General features: G+C 50.1%; 1 protein-coding gene and 1 long non-coding RNA gene across 2 annotated transcripts in view; one reads left to right on the plus strand and one right to left on the minus strand.

The window, feature by feature from the left end:
• The window catches only part of ADCY10 (adenylate cyclase 10), a 57447-nt gene that overhangs the window by 23892 nt on the left and 8499 nt on the right, over nt 1–25056 (plus strand). The window contains exons 18-30 of the mRNA XM_081297524.1: nt 889–1025; nt 5021–5149; nt 6355–6633; nt 6766–7056; nt 13608–13677; nt 14782–15013; nt 16813–16920; nt 17343–17518; nt 21548–21704; nt 22672–22876; nt 22952–23048; nt 23827–23942; nt 24779–24896. Of these exons, the coding sequence (XP_081153650.1) occupies nt 889–1025; nt 5021–5149; nt 6355–6633; nt 6766–7056; nt 13608–13677; nt 14782–15013; nt 16813–16920; nt 17343–17518; nt 21548–21704; nt 22672–22876; nt 22952–23048; nt 23827–23942; nt 24779–24896 (2115 nt within the window). The remainder of the gene's footprint in view (nt 1–888; nt 1026–5020; nt 5150–6354; nt 6634–6765; nt 7057–13607; nt 13678–14781; nt 15014–16812; nt 16921–17342; nt 17519–21547; nt 21705–22671; nt 22877–22951; nt 23049–23826; nt 23943–24778; nt 24897–25056) is intronic.
• LOC308650952 lies at nt 12177–21527 on the minus strand. Its single transcript, XR_014022445.1, has 3 exons — nt 20973–21527; nt 14748–14935; nt 12177–13492 (listed from the first exon to the last, which is right to left on the minus strand). It is a non-coding gene; the product is annotated as an uncharacterized lncRNA (long non-coding RNA).

Here is a 25056-nt window from a genome sequence, read left to right on the forward strand (position 1 = left end):
GGGCTGGCTGCTGACAACCCTCCTGTTCTCTGCTTTTGTTCTTTCTAACGATGTTGCCTTGCTCCTGGAAGGAAGATGGCTTGGACAAGGGGTCATTTAAAATAACTCCAACCCTATCCTGAAACAAAAAGAAAAGGGCTGGGGATGCAGCTCAGGTGATAGAGCACCCTAAGGGTCAGTCCTCAGTGCTCAAAATAGAATAACTCCAGTCAGGCATTGGACTCTCTCTCTCCCCCTCCCCGCTCTCTCTCTGCATATCTGCATTTTCCTTTTGATCCAGCAATCCCAGTTCTAGGAGACTATCTCAAAGATGTGTTGACACAAATATGAAGTAACATATGTACAAAGTTTCTATCAAACTCTATTTGTATTAATACGAGACTGGAAGCTATCCAGTGTCCATCTCCAAGGGGAGCTAAGTCCAGTACACTAGGATGCATGAATCCCGGAGGACTGTAGGGCAGTAAACAGAAGGGAGGGAGACCTGTGATCGGCAGGGAGGAGCAGGATGCATGATTGGTGCTATGCCTTTATTCAGAAAAGTGGAATAGGTGTGTGTGTGTGTGTGTGTGTGTGTGTGTGTACACCCATGCACACTTTTGTTCATATATTTTAGAAAAAGTATTGGAAGGATAAACCAAAAATGCATCCAATTGTTACCTGTATCTAAGGAAGAGAAGCAAGACTGAGGATGTACCTTTTATTTAGTTTTAACTTTGGGGAGATAAAAATGTTTTATGTAATTTAAAAAGAGAAAGAAAGAGAACAAGATGAAAGCAACCCCTGAAACTCGAGAGCAAACTGGAGCACATGGAGAATGGGAAGGGGGTCGTCTCCAGTGACCGCAGACGCTCTGCAGTGTGAGCCGCCGCCTTGTCTTGACGGCAGGTACGTGGTGGAGGGCAGCTGCGGGATCCCCTACTACTGCGAGGAGCTGCTGAAGAACCTGGACCGCCACCAGGTGCTCGTTTTCCAGCAAATGGAGCCTGAGGAGAAGACCAAGGTGACCTGGAACAACCTGTTCAGTAAGTCTCGCGGACTCTTTCTCTTGTTTCAGCACTGGGTTGAGCCCGGGGTGCTCGGCCACTGAGCGACATCTCCAGCCCCTTTGCTTTTTGTTTTGAGGCAGGGTCTCACTAAGTTGCCCAGGCTGCCTCAGCTCACCATCTCCTGCCTCGGGCTCCTGAGTTGCTGGCATGACAGGCGTGCACCACAACGCCGGGCACTCAGTCGTCTTCTGTCACTGTCCTTACGTGGAGAAAGTGTTGAAAATGGGCCTTCCACAGGCTGCTTCCTGCAGGGTCAGAGGGCTTGAGGGGGGAGAAAACCTTGGATCTGACACCCAAACTGTAAGAGGACAAAGAGGCCAGACCCCTGAACTAAGCTAGCGCACACCTGGGACAGCCAGGAAAGCCACCAGGGTCAGACCTAAAGAGCTCGGCGGCGCCCGGGTGAAGTGCTAGCTCAGGGAGGCTGCGCACAGGGCCTGCAGTGAGGGATGGCAGGACCCAGGCCAGCTGGAAACTCTGGAAAACAATCTCGTTGCCCAGAGGAGGAGGGGCCAGAGAGCAGGCTGAGTATACAGTTTGGAGAGTAGCCTGAAGCTCCTCTCGCTTTGAGGCTTTTCTGAGCTGCCAGATTCTGCAGCTCCCAGTCTGGTAGGTGTGAGGCAGAAGAAACCCAGGAGCTCTCCGCCACGATGTTCCCTGGGTCCCCAGGTCCCCAGCTGGTCTGCTCCCCCTCTTCCTGGGTGTCTTCTTGTGTTTGAGTTTTATGTGGCAGGAGAAGAGGGAGAGAGCTCGCCTGTCTCCCTGGAAGGGGATCTTTCATTTTTGTGACTCTCAAGGAGCGATGGTGATTTGACGGCTTGAACCACTCGGTCACCACTCAGTCTGCAGGGTCAGATTCTTCCTCTGGGGCTGAATTTAGTGGCACATAACAATAAATGCTGTTGAAGATGTAGGGGAACACAGGAGCTGTTACACACTGCTGGTGGGAGTGTAAACTGGTACAGCCACTATGGAAATCAGGACAAACATTTCTCAAAAATCTAAAATCAGGACTACCATACGATCCCGGGTCGTTACTCAAAGGGATTGAGGTCAGCATACTCCAAAGACACCTGCACCCATGTTTATCAAGGTACAGATCACAGTAGCCAAGTCGTGAAATCAGACTAGATGTCTGTCACCGATGGAGAGAATGTGGCAGATACATACACTGGAGTATCATAGAGGACAATCGTCATTTGCAGGAAAATGGTTAGGACTGGAGAGCAGCAATCTCTGAGTAAGTCAGTGCGACCTACCAGATAGAAGAACCCGTGTCCTGTGCTCCCTCTGTGTGGAGTGGGGGAAGGGGAGCGGCGAGAGAGTAAGAGGGAGACATTATAGAGAAGAGGAGGGGACGGGGAGAGAGGACGAGAATGATCAAAGTATGAGATGGGCACGCACGAACACACCGCAGTGAATCCCAGCATCCTGTATGATTAACATGCACTAATAAAAGTTTAAAAGATTAAATCAGTCAAGTGTTTCCCCCCTTTAAAACTTCTCGGCGTCTTCTGTGAGACCAGGGAGCTTGTGTTTTGGGAACAGTTGAGGAGCTGACCTTTCGTCTCTGACCCAAGGACATCCCGGTGGAGCGTCCAGGGAGCGTCCAGGGAGCCTTGAAAGCCATGAGATTCCACGAGAAGCAGGGGTCAGCGGTACTCTGAACTCTGACACTTGCTCCTGACACGGAGGAGGGAATAAATGCATGCGAATGGATCTCGGGGACAAACAGAGAGAAGGCCTGTTGCTGGGAGGTTCCAGGAACGAGAAGAGCTGGTGGGGAGAAGAGGGGACGAGCTGGACAAGTCCACAAGGAGCAGGGATGGTGGGCGCCAGCACATCGTGATGGCGCCAAGTGCCCTGAAGTGTACCCTTTGAAGATGGTTAGTTGTAGGTTCCATGAATTTCACTTCAGTTAAAAATCTGAAATGAATACATGATCCGAGACTGGATCTCTTTTTGGAAGACAAAGAGATGTTAAAAGACACTGTGGGGTTAGTTGACAAACTGGCAGGTGGACAGACGACTGCAGGTCTGTGTCACCTTTTCCAAAGGCTGTAAGTGTACTGAGTTCTGTAAAGGTGTCGCTGTTCTCAGGAAACACAGAGTGAGGTGTCTGGGAGCAGAGGGCGCGGGCTGTGCAGCATGTGTTCACACCTTCCCGAAGCACCTCTCTGTGCAGGAACCCAGCACGGAGCAGGTGGCCCTGGGTACAAGGCGCCCAACGCTCGCTCTCTCCTCCCGTTTACAGGACTGAGTCACACCATGAGGCGTCCTGTTAACTTGTTAGCTATGGCCTGTACGTCCCCACGTGAGGCAGGAGCCTTGTAAACTCCAGAGTCCCCCATCCTGGAAGGGTGCCTTGTGCCTGGAGGCTCCCTGGGTAACCGTGGATGGAGCGAGGCAGAGCGCGGGGAGACTATGAGCAGCCCAGGGCAGCACGGCTGCTGTCCCCTTCGCCTCCCACACCGACGCGCTGGCCTCTTCTCAGGTGCTCCCCTCCCTGGGCTTCCCCATCACACCCTCCTCCTGGGCCCCTTCCCTCTCCTGGGCAAACCCTCCTGCGGGGGTCCCGGGCTTCACCCTCACTCCTGCTTTCTCCCCCCCCCCCGCATGTTTCCATTTATTCATATTTTGCTGGATTTGATGTGTACTTGTGTGTGCGTGTGCGTGTGTGTGTGCGCGTGTGTGATCTCCAGCCCTAGTCTCACTCTTAATCCCAGGTGCTGTATATTGCCAGGTGTGCGTTGGCTCTCCCAGGGACCCCCTGGGGTAACACTTGTAAACTTAATGCACTGTCCTTTCGCCACCCCGTTTCCCAGCTGAGTTAATGGCACAGGGCTTAGCATTTGCTTTCCGGTGGCTCTACCCCCACTTACCTACTCCTATCCACCATCACTCTTCTGCTGGCTTTTTTTTTTTTTTTTGCCTTTTTTCGGGGGAGGGAAGGGCACTGGGATTGAACCCACGGATACTTTACCACTGAGCCACATCCTCAGCCTTTTTTTATTCTTCTGTTTTGAAACAGGGTCTCATTCAGTTGCTGAGAGTCTAGCTAAATCGCTGAGGCTGGCCTCAAGTCTGTGATCCTCCTGCCTCAGCCTCTCAGGTTGCTGGGAATACAAGTGTGCTCCTCAGTACCTGGCTTAGTCTTTGCTCTTCAGTTCTTAGTCACTCTTCCTGGTGTTACCACTTGCCTATGTGACCCGTAGCTCTTAAGCACCTCAAGGGCTGCGCGCATGCAGCATTCATGTTTCAGCCCTTGCAGGAGACAATGCATTTAAAGTCCACATGCACACTGAAGAGTCAGATCGTCTGCCACTTGCTGTTTCTGCCACTCACGGGGCCCTCTTTCATGACTTGGTTGTCTTGCTGTGGGCGTGGGACTCACCTCTGCAGGAGATGCGGCCTGGGCCTTGCACTGGTGTCTTCCCCTCCCCACCACAGTGTCTCCAATCTGCCAAGTGTGGGAGAACCACGGGGAGGAGCAGGCGGTGCATGTTGGGGTACCCCGAGACCCAGTTACTCGGCAAGGTCACTTTCCAGACCTTTTTTTTTTAATCTCTGGCTGCAGTCATGCCCCAGTCAGAGCTGGGTCTCCCTCAGGGTGTGCCTGTGCCTGAGCATGGGGATGCAAGTGTGCATACTAATGTAGGTCACTGTGTGTGCTGGGAGGGATCCTAAGTCCCCGAGAACTCCATTCTTACCAAACTGTGCATACTAGGGAAGACACCAATATTGGTGCCATTTATTGTTCTGGGGTGGGAGTTGTCGGGGGAGAACAAAACCATTTTGAGTAAATTTCAATTTTCATAAATCAGTTTTTTAAAACCAGGTATCCCAGAATATCTGGTGAGGCGTTGCCCCTCTCTTGCTCACACAAGGTCCACCTCAGAGCCTATGGGAAAGCCAGACTTTACAGACAGGACATTAACTCTTGGCTTCCTTTCCTTCTGATCTCCCCACAGAGAATTTTGTTAAGCCAACGGAGGAATTAAAAGGGTTTTTTCTTAGAAATGAGGAGGGAAGTGAAGAAGTCTGTAACCTGGTCAGTGGTGTCAGACTGAAAAACCTGTCGCCCCCCGCATCACTGAAAGGTAAGGGGCATTCCATCTGGTGCCGGCTCTCTCCCGGTTCCACCTCCGCTTCTCTCGGCCTGTCTGTCCTGCGTTGCCCTGGCCTGTCTGTCCTGCGTTGCCCTGGCAGGCTGCTGCTTCTACTTCCGATTAGGAGCCTCCCTCCCGTGATGTGTTGCGAGTCTGATTTGGACAGGTTTGTTCAACTGCACAAGAGAATGAGGTATAGCACATTTTCAGTTAAACAGAAACCAAATATAAGAGGGAAAAGTCTAGCATTGAGACACTTCTGCCGTCTACTTTTGTGAGAAAGGAATGACAAGGCACTGGATGTCACAGGGGTATTATTAACTATGCTTGGAAGAAAAATGGCTTTCAGGAAATGTTCTAGTTTGCACTCAGCCCCAACGCATGCCATCCAGAGTGACTTCAGACCTTGGAACTCTGTCTTCAGTTGGTGTCATTTGTGTGTCCTTCACTACTGCGTCTCCTGCTGTGGGAAGGAGGACTGGCTCGGCTTCTAGTGTGTTTTGGGAACAGTTGAGGAGTTGACCTTTCGTCTCTGACCCAAGGACATCCCGGTGGAGCATCCAGGGAGCGTCCAGGGAGCCTCGTAAGCCACGAGATTCCACAAGAAGCAGGGATCAGCGGCACTCTGAAGTCTGACGCTTGCTCCTGACACGGAGGAGGGAATAAATGCAGGCGAATGGGTCTCGGGGACAGACAGAGAGAAGGCCTGTTGCTGGGAGGTTCCAGGAACGAGAAGAGCCGGTGGGGAGAAGAGGGGACGAGCTGGACAAGTCCACAAGGAGCAGGGATGGCGGGCGCCAGCCGCGGCCTGCGTGACCCCTGCTGTCTGTACACATCCCTGTCCCACTTTGACCCAAAGTCAGAGCCCTGGAGGCAGCCTCGCTCTGCTCCTGTGTGTCTTTAGAGCTGCAGCTGCATTTTCTCTTTTAAATTTGTCTTAGTTGTAGGTGGACAAATGCCTTTATTTCGTTTATTTATTTTCACGTGGTGCTGAGGATGGAACCCAGGGCCCCACATGTGCGAGGCGAGCCCTCAGCTGCTGAGCCCCAGCCCAGCCCTGCAGTGTGTCTTCCTGCACAGGAGCGAGCTGCGAACCAGACTTAGCTTAGCTGGGTGTCTGCAAGAGGAGCTGTAGAGCAGGGTGTGGGTAGTCAGATGGGTAACTAGTGTCTTCTGTGTGTGGCTTTCCCCTGCAGAAATCTCTCTGGTCCAGCTGGACAGCATGAGCCTCTCCCACCAGATGTTGGTGAGGTGCGCTGCCATCATTGGCCTGACCTTCACCACGGAGCTGCTGTTTGAGGTTCTCCCTTGCTGGAACATGAAGATGATGATCAAGGCCCTGGCCACCCTCGTGGAGCTGAACGTTTTTTACTGCTTCCGGAATGGCAAGGATCTTCGACTGGCCCTGAAGCAAAATGCCACCTCATTTGAGGTTCACCATCGCTCCTTGTCTCTGAGACCCAGCGAGGAGATGGGTGAGTCGCACCTGAAGTGACCCATATTTCCCCTTGGCCAAAGGCGCATAGACTCACGGGCTGATCTGTGCTGGGTAGCGGGCTTATCTCTTGCCCACTGCCTGGCTGGCAAGCCCTTCCTGTTCCCTCCAGCTCACAGCGAGGAGGAGGAGCTCCAAGAACTGGAGGGAGAGGTGATTGAGTGCCACATCATTCGGTTCTCCCGGCCTATAATGCAGAAGACAGCCTACGAGCTCTGGCTCAAGGACCAGAAGAAGGCCATGCATTTGAAGTGTGCCCGCTTTTTAGAGGAGAATGCCCACAGGTGCGACCACTGCAGAAGTGGGGACTTCATCCCGTATCACCACTTCATGGTGGACATCCGCCTCAACACCTTGGACATGGACACCATTAAGAAGATGACTAAGCCTCGCGGAATCCAAGGTAAACCTCCTTCATTCCTAATGAACCCCGCTATTCCTGGGAACTCTGGAGACTAAGATCTAGAAGCAGTGGATCTGGACCCCAGGGACTTGGCTTGGGCACAGGGAGGCTGAGACCTCAGCAGCCTGTGGGGAAGGAGAAGGTGGGGACTGTCCACACAGCTCTGTCTAGCAGCACCCGCCTCACTGTGAGATTGTCAGGGCCCAGGTTTGGGGATCCGGGTTCTGGCCTGACCAGAGCCTAAACTAAAATGCCTGTGTTAGTTCACAGCAATGGCTGGGATCCAAGGGGGCTGGGATGGTCCAACTTGATGCAGCGAGAGCGCAGTTGTGGCTTTGTTGATCTAGTGTGAAACAGTTCCCAGTGGAAAGGAATAGGAGCGGGAGAGAACCAGGCAGGGAGGAGCAGGCAGGGCTCCAGAGAGGCGTGCTTGGTCTTAAGGCAGGGTTTCCAGACCACAGCAAAGCAAAGGTAGAGAAGCCACACACTAGCAACAGAGCTGGGGAAACAGCAGAGGGCTCAGGGGCGCGAGGGACTAAGGACTGAGTTCCCACAGGCACGACGCCCAGCGGGTCACGGTAGCAGCACCAAAGCCAGCCGGAAAGGCCCAGCTCACGGGCTCTGGCGGGAGGGCCTCGGTGCGTATGGCTGGGTCCAGGGGGAAAGCAGGGCTATAGGGAGAGGGTGCGTTATTATGAGGATATCAAACCCCGGGAAGAACTGCAGCAGGTTCAAAATAAATATTCATTCCCATTCACTTTCTATTTTGCATGTATTCTCACTGGATCAAACTTCAAAGTCGGGGGTTATTTTCCCTTTATGGACAATGAAATTGAGGCTCTGGAAGCTTCAGTAATTTAACACAGAAAAAAGTGAGGGATGTTATTTAGTCTCCTCTTCATCTGATTGCTCCCCCTATCCCAGCTTCCCACAGCGAGGGGTTGGGCTTTTAGGGTCATGCTGTACCAGAGATTGCAAGAGGCTCTGCAGCGTCAGGCCCATCACTTTTTAAAAAAGAATTCTTTTGTATATATTTTTCTTCGTTGGTGGACTTTTATTTTATTCGTTTATTTATATCTGATGCTGAGGCAGGGGCACAGAGCAGACTTCAGCAGGAGGACGTCAAGGGAACTCGAGTGTGGCTGAGTCCAGGGTCCCTCAGTAGCATTTGTTATAATTCTCCTCAGATGCTGTATTTTTCCAAGGCCATCGATGCCTTTTTAATTATTGTTATAAAGGTTGTATTATGTGGCGTGATGTTGACGCTGACATTTGAACCAAGACACAAAGACACAATGAATGCTGAGATCCAAGTTGGGGTCAGAGGTGGATCTGCAGAAACTGTCGAGGAAATAGCAGAGTCTGTCGTGGATAAGGAAGAGCGTCTCTGGGGAGAGGTGGGGTCCTCTGCACCTCCAGCTGGCTGTCTCTCCACCCACCGCCCAGCACAGAATTTGGGCCACCTGCCCACCCAGGAAGGCTAAAGCAAGGGACCTGGGCTGCGCTGGGATCAAGCTGCCCTCCTAGAGTGTGGAAAAGATGTGTAGGGTTTCCCAAAGGTCAGACATAACCCGGCTTGGAAAAGAAGGCAGTCTGGGGAGGCTTGGACACGTGAGAAGACCCCCACAGAGGTCTGGGGCAGGGGGCAGGCAGTGGAGAAGGAGGAGGAAGCATGGCCTGAAGGAAGGAGGACCTCAGGCAGCCCCTGGGGAGATGGGGGGAGAGGGCGTGAACCCAGTGACCCCTCCCAAGGTCCTTCGTAGAGTGCCGTTCTATTTGGGGGAATAAGATAAGCTGGCAGCTAGCAGATAGGTTCTGAACAGCTGGCCTCCAACAGGTTGGCTCAGAGAAGAGGATTCCAGTTATTTTGGGATCCTGCAATAGACCTTGGCCAGCTAGCCTGTGTCACATGAGGCCACTCTGGGAAGTGCTGCTGGTGATCTTTCACTGGAGTGAGGCCAGGGCCTTACCACTATGGTCAGGACCTCCTGCCTGTACAAAAGGCTGTCACCTACACAGACTTCACACAGAGCCTGTGTGAGATTCCCTGCAAGTCTGATCGCAGACGCGGGAGTCCCTGACCGTCCTCTGTACTTTCAGTGGTTCTTCTCGGGGTCTTGTATTTTCTACATATTGCTGCCTCGTACTGCTTTTCAAAAAGTCAAATTGTGAAATTTATCTGTCCCCCCCACCTCCTCGCCACCATGGTAGATGAAGATTTAACTCTTATACAACTTCCCACCATCTCTTTCCCTTTCCTCTGTGTGTGTGTGTGGGGGGGGGGGGGGTCTGGCTGTGTGGCCCAGGCTGGCCGAGAGCTCCTGGGCCCTAGTGCTCCCCACGCCTCCCCATCAGCTGGGACACAGGTGTGTGCCACAGCCCCGGCTGCCCCTCCTAGTATCTCGTCACTAGCACCCCAGATGAATCAGTGAGTGCTTCCATGTCGACTGTAGAGATTTCTTAGCGAATGTGTATTTGTCCTAGAGTTTCTAGGAAAATCTCTGAGGCAGTGTCTTCCTCAAGGACATCCTGCTTTGGCCTGGGGAGTACCGCAGTCCCTGACCTTCCCACAGGTGGAGTCGGTCCACTGGACCTGCTGGCCAAGGCCTTACCTGGGAGAGACTTAGGAGGCTGATGTGAGTCAGAGTGAGGAGTGGCTCCTTCTCCAAGTCTCCTTTGAGCCTCACATCCTTAAAAATGGTGTTTTCTGTGACTCGGTCCATTTCAAGGGTCCACAGCTCCTCCTTCATCCCTCCCCTGGCTCAGGAGAGTCTGCCTCCCCCTTCAGCTTCCAGGAACGCAAGGGCCTTGTTGGACATTTCATTTACTCAACAGATACCACTGCATCCCTACTGCGTGTCAGGTACATTAGAGAGCAAAGCAGCATTCTTTTGGGAAAAGTAGATGTGAAGAAGAAGTAACCGTGATAATAACAAATCTCGGGCTGGGGCAGTGACTCAGAGGTAGAGCGCTTGCCTAGCATGCATGAGGTACTGGGCTCGATCCTCAGCACCACATAAATGTAAAATAAACATACTGTGTCCATCTAAAACTAAAAAAAATAAATATTAAAAAATAACAATAATAACAAATCCCACAGACGGCAATAGAACTTTGGGCAAGGGGATTAGGAGGAGAAGGTCATTAGGGTAGCCCTCAGGAGACTCATGTAGAGACAGAGCAGGGGTTTTGTTGTGTGGATGGCTAGGATAGAGTGTGCCAGGCAGAGGGGACAGCCAGCACAAGGTCCCTGTCAGGAATGTGGCCCCTCCCGTTCTCCACCTGAAGAGTGTACACCTTTAACAAACATTTTATTCTCATTTAATGGGGTAGATGTCCTGGGGCTGGGCTGGGGAGGACCCAGAGGCAGAGTGCTTAGCCTGCTCAGGGTCCTTCATTCACTCTGAGCACTAGAAAAGGTGTCTTGGCCTGGAGGAGCAGGAGGTACAAGGAGGAGACAGTCTGACCCTTCAACCTAAAGTCTTATTCCAGGCCTTTGAAACTATGGGGTGAGCAGGTGGTGTCTTGGCTTTCTTCTTCTCTTCTATGAGCATTTAGTATCTTTTTTCTTTTGATTTTTATAAATAGTCCTTGGAGTAGGAAGCTCAATATAATAACCTTTATAAATGAAGAAAATAGAAAACTGTAAGTAATATGATCCACTCAGTGGGTAATAAAGGCAGAGAGGATATCTCGCATACCCTGTTTTCTCTAGCCAATATTCTTTTCTCTGCATCTAATTCTCACGCCATTATGTGTGCATGTGTGTGTGTGTGTGTGTATATATATATATATATATATATATATATATATATATACACACACCCCACCCCTTGCAAAGCATTGAACTGAGGGCCTTACACATGCTAGACAAGAGCGATACCACTGAGCTCATCCTCAACCCCTACCATTACAATTTGAAACATTTAAAAACAATACATATAATAATATAGGACACTGAAGGAGGAGGAATAGCTTTTCATTTCTACTCATCAGTTTTTTTCAACAAACATTTATTTATGTATCAAATATTTATTGAGCCCCGATTCCTGCCAGGTAGTGGTGTCCATATTGGGACCGTAATGGTAAAAATGATGGGATGGTCACGTGTCCATTCACAAGTTTGAATTTCAGTGGAGACCATAAAAAGATGAATTAATAAAGCCATCCAGGGGCCTTGTGGGACCAAGTGAGTTAGGACAAGTTGGAGAGGACTACTCAGAATTACTGCTGGCTGTGTATCACAGGAGTTCGGCTAGAGGGACTTAAACTTATGATTAAGTTCATTTTGCTCTTATGTAAAATGTTCTTCTCACAAGACACTAGCACATCAGGAACCAAAATAGCTGCTGGAACTGCAGCCATCATGTTCCCATTTAGTGCCAGGAGAAAGAAGGAAGGAGGAGGAGGAGAAGGGGAAGAAGAAAGGGATCCCTCCCCTGTGAGGAATTCTCTAGAAGTCCGTCCTACCCAATATTTCCTCTACATCCCATCACAGAGTTTGAACTCATGACTGTATTCAGCTGCAAGGGAGGCTGGAAAATGTAGCTATTCTGAATAAAATTGAGTTTTGTTAGTAAGAAGGGACGGAGGGAAGGAGATGGAGCTGGGGACCAGCAGCTTCTGCCAGAGATCCAGGTCAGGTTGTTAAAGACCCACTCCATCTTCTCTATAGAAACAGCCTGAACGGGACGGGCTCCGCTCCTGTACAGAGAAAGTCTTGGAAATGCAGGAGGGCAGTGCCAAGGGAAGGTGGGCAAACAGGAAGGATTCAGGTGTGTTCCTGGGTGGGGTCCACCGGATATGCTGCTGAGCTGAAAGAGGAAGGGTGGGGAGAGCAGGGAATCTAGCCTCTGCCTGGGTTCTTGCCTTGAGGCAATGAACCATGGCAACCAGCAATGCTAAATTAGGAAAGATGTGTGTGAGTCTAGGTGTGTGGAGGAGAGATTCAAGAGCTCTGTGTGAACATGGTGACTTTGTAATGCCTGTTAGGCATCCAAGTGGCTCTGGCCAAGGAGGATTTTGGATGTGTAGGCATGTAGCTAGAGTAGATGTCAGAGCTTAGGCATATGAAATTGAAAGTCACTGGCACATAGATGGGATTTAAAGTCATGGGCAGATGAAATAACCTAGAGGGAAATCAGGATGGGAAAGGAAGCCCCGTGCCCAGCTGAGCCTTAGCAGCATTTAGATGACGGCTCAGCAGGCTGTGAAGGAGGGTGGGGACCGAGGCAATCAGTTGTCAGAACTGGTGAAAAGAGAGAGCAGTAGCTTGTTCTGAAAGCTGTGATTAAATGTGGGCAAATGCACAGCCTTTCCATTCGGCCATGCAGGAGCCACTGGGAACCTTGACCCAGAGCAGTTCTACTTCTTCTGTATTTTTTATTGGTGCTCTATAATTATACATGATAGTGGGATTCATTGGTACATACTCATGCAGATGACAAGATACTGATGTAATCTGGTCAGTATCACTCCCAGTATCTCCCCTTTCCTTCCCCTCTCCCTCCCTGGTCCCTTTCCTTCCTTCTACTGGCCTCCAAGAGAAGCTTTCCAGGACCAGGGCAGAGAAAGCCCAACGCATTCAGCCTCCACCTCTGAGGACAAGTGGGAGAAATCCGAAGGAGAGGGGTCTGCAGGAGGCCTGGTGGCACGAGCAGGGCCGGGCACTGGCTCTGTGGTGGAAAGGAATAAAAGACAACTCCTGAGATGCTCACAAGGCATTTCTAGAAATTGGGATGTCTGTGGAGGGAGGCCGTGGCTTGGAGCTAGTCGACCCTGTAGTAGCCCTGCCTCTGCCACCAGCACATCTGGACAGGAGACAGTTCCTCCCTGGCTCTACGGTTTTTCCTCCCCCTGAATGGAGTTGGCTGGATTAGACAGTCCTCCTTTGTTTTCTATTATAAGATCATCACTGCTGACATCTGGTTCAGCAAAAGGCTTTCACTTCAAGATTCTCCATCCTGGAGTCAGCATTTTGGGGCATTTCATTTAAATTTCATCTGTATTTTCCCACTTGAAACTGAGTCACTTTGTTCAGGATGGTTAAATTGCTATTTCAATTAGCGCAGGGTAGAGGAGTTAGGGTACTGTTGTCAACCGTGACCCATAGGACATCTCAGAGGCTTCCTGAAACGGAGGGATGGTTTACGTCCTGCTCCTGTGATACCCTGGTAAAGCTTAACAAGTGGCTGGCTGCAGTTAGTCTGGCACTCAGACCGCTCCTGGGTTGTGGTGTTGCTGTTCCTTAGGTCCTCGGAGTTGGTTGCTTTCCTGTGGAAGGAGAGAGTAGAGCATACACATAACCCCTCTCAGCCCAGAGGTGACATCTTCTGTGTAGGAAGTATTCTCAAGGCTTCTCATGGTGCAGCAGGGCTGGGGGATGTGGCTCCTGGATGGGCAGCAGTCCTCTGTGGCCAGAAGGGAACTGGAGTCTCTGAGCATAAAAATAAATAAAATAAAGATATTGTGTCTCATCTAGAGACCAGACCCCTCTGCTACAGGGAGCATTACAATTATCCCCACAACTCCTTTGTTTGTTTATTTTCCAGCTAAAGAAGAGATCAACTTAGCTAAATCAGAGGTTCCTAAGAGATCTGAGTTACTTCCTGAAAATCTCAGGTACAGCTATATATAACCATTTAGGAGATAAGAATATAAATCATTATCAGGAAATTCGCTGTTAGACTCTTTCATCTGGTCAGTCCTTTTGGCCTCTGAGATACAATGGGAAAATGTCCAGGCTATGTGTGATGACTTTGGTCAGTAGTATCTATAGTAGGTTTAAATGCCTTGTTGTTGTTAGTTTTTAAAGATATTTTCATATCAAAGGAGTACACTAGCCAGGAGAGGTTGTGCCTGGCTGACATCTCAGCGTTTCGGGAGTCTGAGACAGAAAGATTGTGAATCAAAGCCAGCCTCAGCAAGAGCAAGCCACTAAGCAACTCAGTGAGACCTGTCTCTAATAAAATACAAAATAGGGCTGGGGATGTGGCTCAGTGGTTGAGCACCCCTGGATTCAATCCCCAGTTACCCCCACCCCCCGCAAAAAAAAAAAAAAAGAGTATGCTAAGCTAGATGTGGTGGGTGCATGGCTGTAATTACAGAGAACTGAGAGGCTGAGGCAAGAAGATATCAAATTTGAGGCCAGCCTCAGCAACTCAGCCAGACCTTGACTCCAAATCGAAATCAAAAGGGCTGGGGCGCTGGGGTTGTAGCTCAGTGGTAGAGTGCTCTCCTCGCATGAGTGAGGCACTGGGCTCGATCCTCAGCACCACATTAAAATAAATAAAATAAAGATATTGTGTCACATCTACAACTAAAAAATATTCTTTAAAAAGGGGGTGGTGGGCTGGGGATGTGGCTCAAGCGGTAGGGCGCTCGCCTGGCATGCGTTGGGCCCGGGTTCGATCCTCAGCACCACATACCAACAAGGATGTTGTGTCCGCCGAGAACTAAAAAATAAATATTAAAATTCTCTCTCTCTCTCTCTCTCTCTCTCTCTCTCTCTCTCTCTCTCTCTCTCTCTCTCCTCTTTCACTCTCTCTTAAAAAAATAAAAATAAAATAAAAAATAAAAAAATAAAAAGGGGGTGGGGGTGGGGTGTGGCTCAGTGGTGGAGTACTTACCCAGCATCAGCAAGGCCTGGGTGCAATCCCCGGTACCAAAAAAAAGCCTGCTCTGTGTATTACCTGTTTATCTCCTATTTATTTTGCATTCAAACAGTCCTGAAGAAATAAAAGATGCGATCTTGGGGTTCTTCGACCTCATTATAACCAGGCTGAGGACAGTCGAGGAAGACGCCATCCCCCTGGAGTCCTGCCAGTGTGAGGAGGTCCTGGAGATCGTCATCCTGCCTCTGGCCCAGCATTTTGTGGCTCTGGGAGAAAACAACAAAGCCTTATATTACTTCCTGGAAATTGCTGCCGCTTATCTCATCCTGGGCGATAACTACATGGTAAGCTGCACCACGTTCCTGATTCCTGCCAGCGTCCTTTCCTCTGAAGACCACCTTGCTCAGAGGCAGTGTTCAATTGAGAAAAGAGAGTTGGAACAAATTGCAACCAGGGTCAAACATCCATCAGTACACTGCTCCCTTAGAGTCTGGCTTGGCCTGTCTCCCTGTGTGGGAGGTAAGTGGCCCTATTCCCAGCTCCATACAGCGAGGACTCTGGGTATCAGAGCTGTGGTCCAGCATAGCCTTCCTCAGTAATGTCCCCGGTGACGTTCACCCTCTGGTACCAGCAGGCCTTCGAGCATGAAATACCTCGAGGTCTTCTGACGGGTGCAAATCTGGTTTTAATCTCATCTTCAAAAAGGCCTCCTCTGGCCGGGGTTGTGGCTCAGTGGTAGAGCGCTTGCCTAGCATGTGTGAGGCCCTGAGTCCGAGTCTCAGGACCACATAAATAAATAAAATAAACATCCTTTGACAACTAAACAATATGCTAAAAAAGTATTTTTAAAAAAAAGGCCTCCTCCACTTTTTCTTGATGCAATTTGTGCTAAAATCATCACATATAGCTTTAGGCCCCAAAGCACAAAGGAATGTGTCTCCAGGATAATTATAAATAAGGCTCCAGGGCAATGTGACCCATAGAATGACATTGAAATGATCCACCGCTAAGCAACTTGGTTGAGCAGGGCTTGGCTAGGAGGTTTCTTTACTGCAGACATTCCAGGTGCTCTGATATGCTGAGACACCTGTAGGTCTCAGGAGGATGGGGCAGTGCAGGCAGGCTGGGCAGAGGAACCTAGTGTTTCTCCACCTGTCTGACCTTAGGGCCTCCTGGAGCTGCTGGCCGACTAACCTTCCCTGAAGGAATTTGAGGAAAGGTCTCTCTGGGCCTCGCTTCCTCTGCCTCCAGCAGCTGCAGAAGCTCCACACACCTGAGCGGCTGTGTCCCCAGTCCTTGGCCACAGTGCTGGTCTAGTCTGTTTTAAAGTTGCTATCCATCACAGCAGTCCAATCAACATTCATACCTTGGATTCATACACAGTTTTAAAAACTAAACCATTAAGAATGTCTGTCAGCCCCTCGAGTGTTTAAACACGGAAGTCTCGTATGTATTTCAAGCATGTAGCTGGGTGGCAGTGAGGAGGTGACCAGTGGGTTCCAGGAGACAGAGGTTTAGGTAGCCTCAGAGACCAACTCGCTGAAGCCTGTGGTTCCCCTGTCCCTCCACACTGAGTGGTGACTGAGGAGGACGACAGTGACTGACAGCAGGGGCCGGGTGCAAGGTCCCAGTGCGCCCTGCCAAGGAGAACCTGGCTGGCTGGCTGGACGGTAGCTGCCTCCTCAGGAGCCTCCTGGCCTCCCTTGGCTGCAGGAGGCTGGCTGTGCCGCCTCCCGTGCTCCTCTCCAGGTCTGATCTTGTCTTGGTGTTTGCTCACGCCCTGGAGGCTGGCGATAAGCGAGGAGAGCCGCTTGGGGCTCACCTTCCTCTGCTGCCTCACAGAGATGGCCTCGGCAGAGGCAGTGGGGGCTGTCAAAACTTGCAGCAGCAGGAGGAAAGGCGGGATGGCTAGTGGGTCCTCTTGGCCGAGATCCTGCACCCAGGAGCATGCGACAGGGAGCTCTGCCCAGCAGCTGCTGCCTGGAGCTTGCCTCGTTGTCCTCAGTGGGGCTGGGGACAGGGGAGGCCCACAGTGGTGCCTGCCTCCTCTCCTCCGCCACGTACTGCGGGGGTTGTGGGGGGGCTTGTGTCCCTCCAGGGGTCTGTCCCGCTGGCTCAGGGCTGCTCTCTGTGCTGGTTGCAGGCATACGTGTACTTGAACGAGGGAGAGAAGCTGCTGAAAATTCTCAGGCAGAAGAAGTCCTGGAGAAGGACTTTTGAGTCTGCCACATTTTACAGTCTCAAAGGCCAGGTAAGAAGCCACTGGAGGCACGACTCAGTGGTCATTGGCAGAAGTCACCCTTGAGCTTCCCAAGTCCTCCTGCCACCCACACCAGAGTCCCGCCTGAGCCCCGAGCCCCCAGCCCTCACTGCCGCTTACCGCACAAGCTCGCTGTCCCAGCTGACAGCTCTGTGAACCATTTCAACAGCCTCTAGGAATGGACGTGAGCTCATGATACACGAGCAAGACGCCAAGTGCTAACCCTAGCCGCAGCTTCCTTCACGCAGTTATCCAGCCAGCAGTCACAGTCACACCCCCCACGCACCCCACCCCACAGGAGGTTGGTTTCCGGGCCACAGAGGAGCTGTGTGTAAGCGTCCCGCCGTCTGTGGCTGGAACCTTCAGGCCCACCCAGACTCCTGGCTTCTCCTCTTCCCTCCGGCTGCCTCCAGGTCTGTTTTAACATGGGCCAGATGGTGCTTGCCAAGAAGATGCTGAGGAAGGCGCTGAAGCTCTTCAACCGCGTGTTCCCCTACAACATGATCTCCCTGTTCCTCCAGACCCACGTGGAGAAGAACAGACACTTCCACTACCTGAACCAGCAAGGCTCAGACAGCTCCCCTCCAGGGTAAGGGGGAGCGGGGGGAGCGCAAGGCAGACCCCACACCACCCAGGTCAGCCCCCAAGCCCTGGCCTCTAGGGGGCGCCAGGACCCCTGTTTAGCTCTGACCAGTGGGAGGAAGAGCGTCTAGGAGGGGCTCCTAGGCCAGTGCCGGGTCCGCACAGCACCTCACAGGCAGCTTTTGTCAGAGGGAGTTCAGATGACAAAAGTATGAGGGTCCCTCTGCAGAGCGAGCTCCAGTGGCCTCCTCTGCTGTAACCTCTCACCACCAGGCCACACTGTTGTAACCAGCACCAGCCAGCCCAGAACCTCAGTCTCAAGCCCACTTCCATTCAGTGCTGAGACACTGGGCATTGTCCCAACCCAGGGACATCGGCCAAAGAGCAAACTACTGCCCATCCAGGTAGCCCGATGAGGACGCGGGGTGCCATGGTCAAATTGTACTGGTAAGATTTGTGCATTTGCTCCTTGTAAAACTGGAACAAGACAGGGCTGCCCTCCTTCACCACTTCTACGCAACAGAGTCCTGGAAACTCTAGTCAGAGCAATTAGGCAGGAGAGAGAAATTAAAGGGATGGGAATAGGAAAAGAACTAAAACTATCCCTGTTTGCTGAAGACATGATTCTTCAGGTCTCCACTAGAAAACTTCTAGAACTCATAAATGAATTCAGCAAAGCAGCAGGATACAAAATTAACACCCATAAATCAATGACATTCCTATACATCAGTAATGAATAAACCGAAAGAGAAATTAGGAAAACTACCCCATTCAAAATAGCCTCAAAAATACATTTGGGAATCGATCTAATAAAAGAAACATAAGACCTCCACAATGAAAACTACAGAACTCTAAAGAAAGAAATTGAAGAAGATCTTAGAAGATGGAAAGATCTCCATGTTCTTGGATAGGCAGAGGTAATATTGTCAAAATGACCACACTACCAAAAGTGCTATACAGATTTAATGTAATTCCTATTAAGGTTCTGATGACATTCTTCACAGAAATAGAAAAGGCACTCGTGAAATTCATTTGGAAAAATAAGAGGCCCAGAATAGCCAAAACAATCAGCAAGAAAAGTGAAGCAGGAGGCATCACAATACCGGACCTTAAATTATACTATAGAGCTATAGTAACAAAAACAGCATGGCACCCAAACAGACATGAAGACCCATGGACCAGGAATAGAAGACACAGAGACACACCCACATAAACACAGTTATTCATACAGGTAAAGGCACCATAAACATGCATTGGAAGGCTGGGGATGTGGTTCAAGCGGTAGCGCACTTGCCTAGCATGCGTGCGGCCTGGGTTCGATCCTCAGCACCACATACAAACAAAGATGTTGTGTCTGCCAATAACTAAAAAATAAATATTAAAATTTAAAAAAAAAACATGCATTGGAGAAAAGATAGCCTCTTCAACAAATGATGCTGGGAAAACTAGAAATTCATACATAATAAAATGAAGTTAGACCCCTATCTCTCACCCTGCACAAAACTCAAAGAGGATCAAGGGCCTAGGAACTGGAACAGAGACCCTGTGCCTACTAGAAGAAAACGTAGGCCCAACTTTCCATCATGTCAGCTTAGGAACTGAATTCCTCAATAGGACTTCTAAAGCACAAGAAGTAAAATCAGGAATCAATAAATGGGATGGTATCAAATAAAAAGCTTCTTCACAACAAAGGAAGCAATCAAAAACATAAAGAGAGAGCCTTCAGAATGGGAGAAGAATCTTTACCACCTACACCTCAACTAGAGCATTAATTTCTAGGACATATGAAGAACTCAAAAAACTTAACACCAAAAAACAAAACAAAACAAAACAAAACAAAACAAAAATAACACAATCAATTATTGGGCTAAGGAACTGAACAGACACTTCACAGAAGAAGAAATAGGATTGGTCAACAAATATATGAAAAAATGTTCAAAATCACCAGCAATTAGAGAAATGCAAATTAAAACTACTCTGAGATTTCATCTGACTCATGTCAGAATGGAAATTATCAAGAATAACAATAAATATCATGAGTGACAATAAATATCGGTGAGAATGTGGGGAAAAAGATTCATTCATATATTGGTGGTGGGACTGCAAATTGGTGCAACCACTCTGGAAACTAGTTTGGCAATTCCTCAGAAAACTTGGAATGGAACCACCATTTGACCCAGATATCCCACTCCTTGGCATATACTGAAAGGACTTAAAATTAGCATACTATAGTGACATGGCCATATCAATGGCTCAATTCACAATAGCCAAGCTATAGAGCCAACCTAGGTGTCCTTCAGCTGATGAATGGATAAAGAAAATGTACACAGTTTTAGCCACAAAGAATGAAATTATGGCATTTGATGGTAAATGGATGAAACTAGAGACTATTATGCTAAGTGAAATAAGCCAATCCCAAACAACCAAAAGCCAAAAAGTGTTCTCTCTGATATGCAGATAGTGACTTGCAATGGGGGTGGGGGGGTGGAGAACCCAGTTGGACAGGGAGGAGAAGGGGACGGGAGGGGGAATGGGAATGAGAAAGACAGTGGAATGAATGGGACATCACTTCCCCATGTTCATACATGAATACAGAACATGTTCAACCACAAGAATGGGAAGTTATACTCCATGTATGTATGATATGTGAAAATACACTCCATGGTCATAACTAAAAAGACCAAATTAAAAAAAAAAAAAAGAAAACTATAAGTAATTCTGAACACAGTCCACAGAAAGCAAAATGCACTATAATTTTAAACTCTTCTTTAAAAATAAAAGATTTGTGCATTTCAGTGGGTGGAAATTTTGCATTATAAAACATGATAATGGGGGAGAGAGAGAGAGTAGGTGGAAAGGTGGGTGAGGCAGGAAGGTTGACCATTGCGGAAGCTGGGTATTGAGTGCACATAGCTCATTATACTCTTGTTGCCAAGTACAGGTCTGACAACTTCCATAATAATAAGAATGTCCAGCGTCTTCCACCTGTTGGCAGTTCATACAAGGAGGCTGTCACTGGGTGGTGGCCTGGAGAGCCTACAGAGGACTTCTCTTCCATTTTGAGAGAGACCCTAGCGCTATTCTTGTACCTTCTGCCTAAGATGCAGCATGGCCGGTTGCTCCAGCTCTTTTAATCTCACCATGAGCTGCCTTCCCAGCTTCCAGAGTGGCCCTTGGGTGTGGGGCTCCCTGGGTGGCAATGAGATGAGCCAGCTCCTTTACACAGGTGGAGGTGGGCTCCTGAGGCAGAGGGGAGGGCAGGAGCTTAACAGGGATCTCTGAGAGGCCTCAGGGCAGAGGTGGGCAGCTGCGCTTGAGTCTCTGATGACAGTGTGTGTGACATGAACTACTCAGAGCGTAGGCATTCTAACAAAACTCAAACGTACCGGGATCCTGTATTTTCATTGGCTAAACTTAATGACCCTAGTTGGCAACCATGTTATAAAAGGAATAAGAAATACCTGCACAAGGAGAAAAAGTAGAGAAGCGTTGGGAAGAAGGAGCTGCGGTCGCTGTTGCCTGGCCACACCCACCAGGCGACAGGGCAGGCAGGGCCCTGGGTCCCGGCCTCCGCTCCTCATTACTGATGAGTTAGCGGTAGAGGATCCTGCCCTGTCGTCCGTCGGTCCGTGTCTCCAGGAAAGGACCCAGATTCTCCCGTCCTACCCCGCAGCTCTAACCCGAGTCTCTACCCCTCCCCTCCCCCCCGTTCTCGTGGACGGTGAGACCCTGGGTGCTGCAGCCTTGGCCCTCTGCGTCCCACTGCTGGACCGAGGGTGTCCCGAGCGTCCTGGGCTCCGTGCAGCAGAGCCCTGGCTCCCGGCCCGGGGAGCCCGCGTGGCTGGTCCAGGGCTGGGGTCCGTGGTTCCTTCCTCTGCTAGAAGGGTGGTCCTTCCAGACCCAAAGGTGACGAACGACGTGCGTGTCCTTAACCAGCGAGCGCCCACCCAGACCGGGCTGCCCACGGGGCCCCGCGGAGCCTGCTGGGCGCCGCGGCCTCACCCCTGGCCCTCGCCCTGCGCCCTCCGCTGCACAGGAAGAAGAGGCTGGCCCAGCTTTACCGGCAGACCGCCTGCTTCTCCCTGCTGTGGCGCATCTACAGCTCCAACTACTTTTTCCACTACAAGTTCTACGGCCACCTGGCGGCTGTGATGCAGGTGAACTCCGCGCTGGAGACGCAGAACGACTTCCAGGTAGGGCGCCTTGCCAGCGGCTCTGAGTCAGCAGGGGGTGGGAGAAGCTCTGGCCCGGAGTGCCCCGCCCTTCTCCAACTTCACACTCTCAGAAATGACCCAGGATCCCAAGTGGCTTTTCTCTATGAGTTGTTATCTGTTGATAAAAGCTGCGACAGTTCAAAAATACTTTAAAGTAAAAGTAATAAACACATATTAACATTCTTCTTTTTCCTTTCTTTTGGTACCAGGGATTGAACCCAGGGACACTCTACCACTGAGCCACAAACCAGCCCATTTTATTTTTTATTTTGAGAGGGATCTCACTAAGTTGTTTACAGTCTCCTAAGTTGCTAAGGCTGGCTTTGAACTTGGGGTCCTCCTGCCTCAGCCTCCTGAGCTGCTGGGATTTCAGGTGCGCCACTGCACCTGGCAACATTTTTATTTTTTAAAAGAATTCTGTTTCCCCAAACAAACAAAATACAATGACATTGTATTAAAATTTGGCAAATAGCTTAATGTCTGGTTTCACAGAAGATACTAGATTCTGACACCCGCTTCAGCCTTTACTCTGGCGCAGCTTCACACAGGTTAACTCTGGAAACCTGCACAATATACCCAGAGAATGAGGGCAAAAGGGAGAAGCTTAACGGGTGATTCTCTTTTAAAAGACATTTTCAGGCTTTCTGTTGTGCAATCATTTACTTACATTTGCTATTGCTTTTATGTTTCACAAAAATTAAACATTTTGCCTTTTGTTTAAGGGATGTAGGCAAGAGGGGCCATGGGGCTGGCCTCGGATGCCCCAGCAAATAGGTGGTAGAAACTCAGTTTGATTTCTGGAAACCCATGGCTTTGGCCGGTGACCAGCTTTATTCCCAGGCTTGATAACCCGTGGTTCACTGGCAGGTGCCAGGTGATGTGCCTGGGCTTGGGTCTGGGGACCACCTCAGGCTTTCCCCTCTCCCCTGCCCTGCTGCCATTTCAGATCATTAATGCTTACCTGGACTATTCACTCTACCACCAGCTGGCTGGCTGCCAGGGCATGTGGTTCAAGTATGAGTTGATGGCCATGGAGCAGATCGTGAACCTCCCGCTGAAGGGGGAGGGCATTGAGATCGTGGCCCTCGTGGCTGGTCGACTGGCCCACATCAAATACATAATGGGCCACCTGGACCTGGCCATCGAGTTAGGTAAGGGCTGGTGGGTGAGAAGGGAGATGAAGACACAAATAATGCCCCCCTCCACTGGACTTGTTTTCTTCCCAGGCTCTCGAGCCCATAAGTTGTGGTCACTACTTCGGAATCCCAACAAACACTATCTGGTCCTCTGCAGACTTTGTAAATCGCTCTTCCTGAAAAGCAGGTATTTATCTTGAAGCCTATTTATTTTCCAAAGTCAGTCATATTGCTGAATGTTCAGGGCTCATTTTTATCCTGGTCCATAGGGCAGGACAGGGAGTCCGGTTCCCAGTAAGATGGGACAGCTGGTGGCCTTCTTTTGCCTTTGGATACCTCTGTTTAACAGAATTCATTCATAAGCATCATCTCTAATTTGGTTGCTCTCATGAGACTGACCATCCCTATTTTGGAATCAGGACTCCAAGCCCTGACAGGTGGCAGGAAAGGGAAATGTCTCATAGGAAGGAAAATGCCCAGACAATAGCAACCAGGACTGAAGGCCAGTTTGGCCTGACTATGGTCACCCTGGTCTCAAGATCTATGAAAAAACAGGCTGGGGCTGAGGCTCAGTGGTAGAGCACTCGCCTAGCATGTGTGAGGCCTGGGTTCGATTGTCAGCACCACAGAAAGATAAATAAATAGGGCTGGGCCTATAGTCAGTTGGTAGAGTGCTTGCCTTGCATGCACAATGCCCTGGGTTGGATCCCCAGCACCCCCCCCCCCAAAAAAATAAATAATAATAAATAAAGAAAGAAAGTTATTGTGTCCATCTATAAATAAAAAATGTATATATGAAAAAGAAGAATCTATGAAAAAACAGATTGGAAAACAAAACAAAACAGATGGCAGTTTGGGTTTAAGGTTTGTTTGGTTTTGTTTTACTGGGCAGGACCAGGACTAGACCAGGGCTCACTTCTCCCTATCTACCACTTGGTGATCCTACTGCCTTCTCTGTTCCACAGATACAAGCAGCTGATCCAGGTGCTGGGGTGGCTGTGGGACCTTTCTGTGGCAGAAGAGCACATCTTCAGCAAGGCATTTTTCTATTTTGTCTGCTTGGACATCATGCTCTATTCTGGTAAGTGCAGCTCTGGAATTGAAGAGAAGGTGGGTGTGGCCCCTGTGCTGTGTGGTGAGGCAGCCCCAGGGCTGAGGCCTTGAGACTGCAAGTTTTCAGGCTGCATGGATATGATGGGGATGGAGAGGTGGGTGGCTGTGCTGACGAGCGGTCTGACAGGTGCCAAGATTGTGGAGGAGCAGCAAGAAGGAGAATCCCGTCTGGAGGAAGCCTTGGCCTAAGCTGTCAGTTACACTCTCAGCTCTGTTTACCCTGGAGCTGACAGGCCTGTCTGGCCATGCACCCTGTGCCTGGAGGGCTTCATGTTTACTAGGGTATTCTTAGAGACTTTGTGCTTTAGATTGAAGGACTGGGTTGCTAATGATGAGAGTAGCAGGCACCAACAGCTGTTGGTGAACCTGACGACCTTGAATTGACTGCCAGTGGGCAGCCCTCGGTGCACAGTTCACCAGCAGGATCAGCGGGGGGGTGGGGGGGGGGCTGTTCTCCACACATGCATTTTAGAAAGGGCTGCACATATTGCTGCCAGTCCGGAAGCCTGGCTGGGCAGGTTGGGGAGAGGCCACACTAAGGTCCTCTTTGTGCTCAGGCCAGGAAAGGTCCGTTTAGACTCTGCTCTTGCCTGGTCTGGGCTGTGGAATTTCCTTGTGAACCTATCGCATTCCGTGAGAGCAGGGACTCGGCAACACAGCGGGTGTAGGACTGTCGTTCTTGAAGTCCATGGGACCCTCTGGCTCATAGCGGTCAGAAAGGACTGTCTCCACAGTGGGCTCTGAGGCCTGCAGGGCGAGCACCCCCACCCACCCGCCACGCTCTCCTGCTGCCTTCTCTTCTAGGCTTTATCTATAGAACGTTTGAAGAATGTGTGGAGTTCATATGCCAAAATGAAGACAACAGAATTCTCAAGTTCCAGAGTGGAATCCTCCTGGGACTTTACTCCTGTGTGGCTATCTGGTAAGTGTCTTGGATGTCACTAAGTTTCTAGGGGGAAATGTCTCCTGGAAGAAAGAGTTCCAGGGAGTATTTCCAGAAGAAAGCAAAAGCCTGTGTAGCTTACACCCGAGTTGGCTGGAGAGCGTCACAGAGTGTCCACCCGGAGACAGGGAGGGGTTGT

Source organism: Spermophilus citellus (genome assembly GCF_964194105.1).
Source record: "Spermophilus citellus genome assembly, chromosome: 6".
NCBI lineage: Eukaryota > Metazoa > Chordata > Mammalia > Rodentia > Sciuridae > Spermophilus > Spermophilus citellus.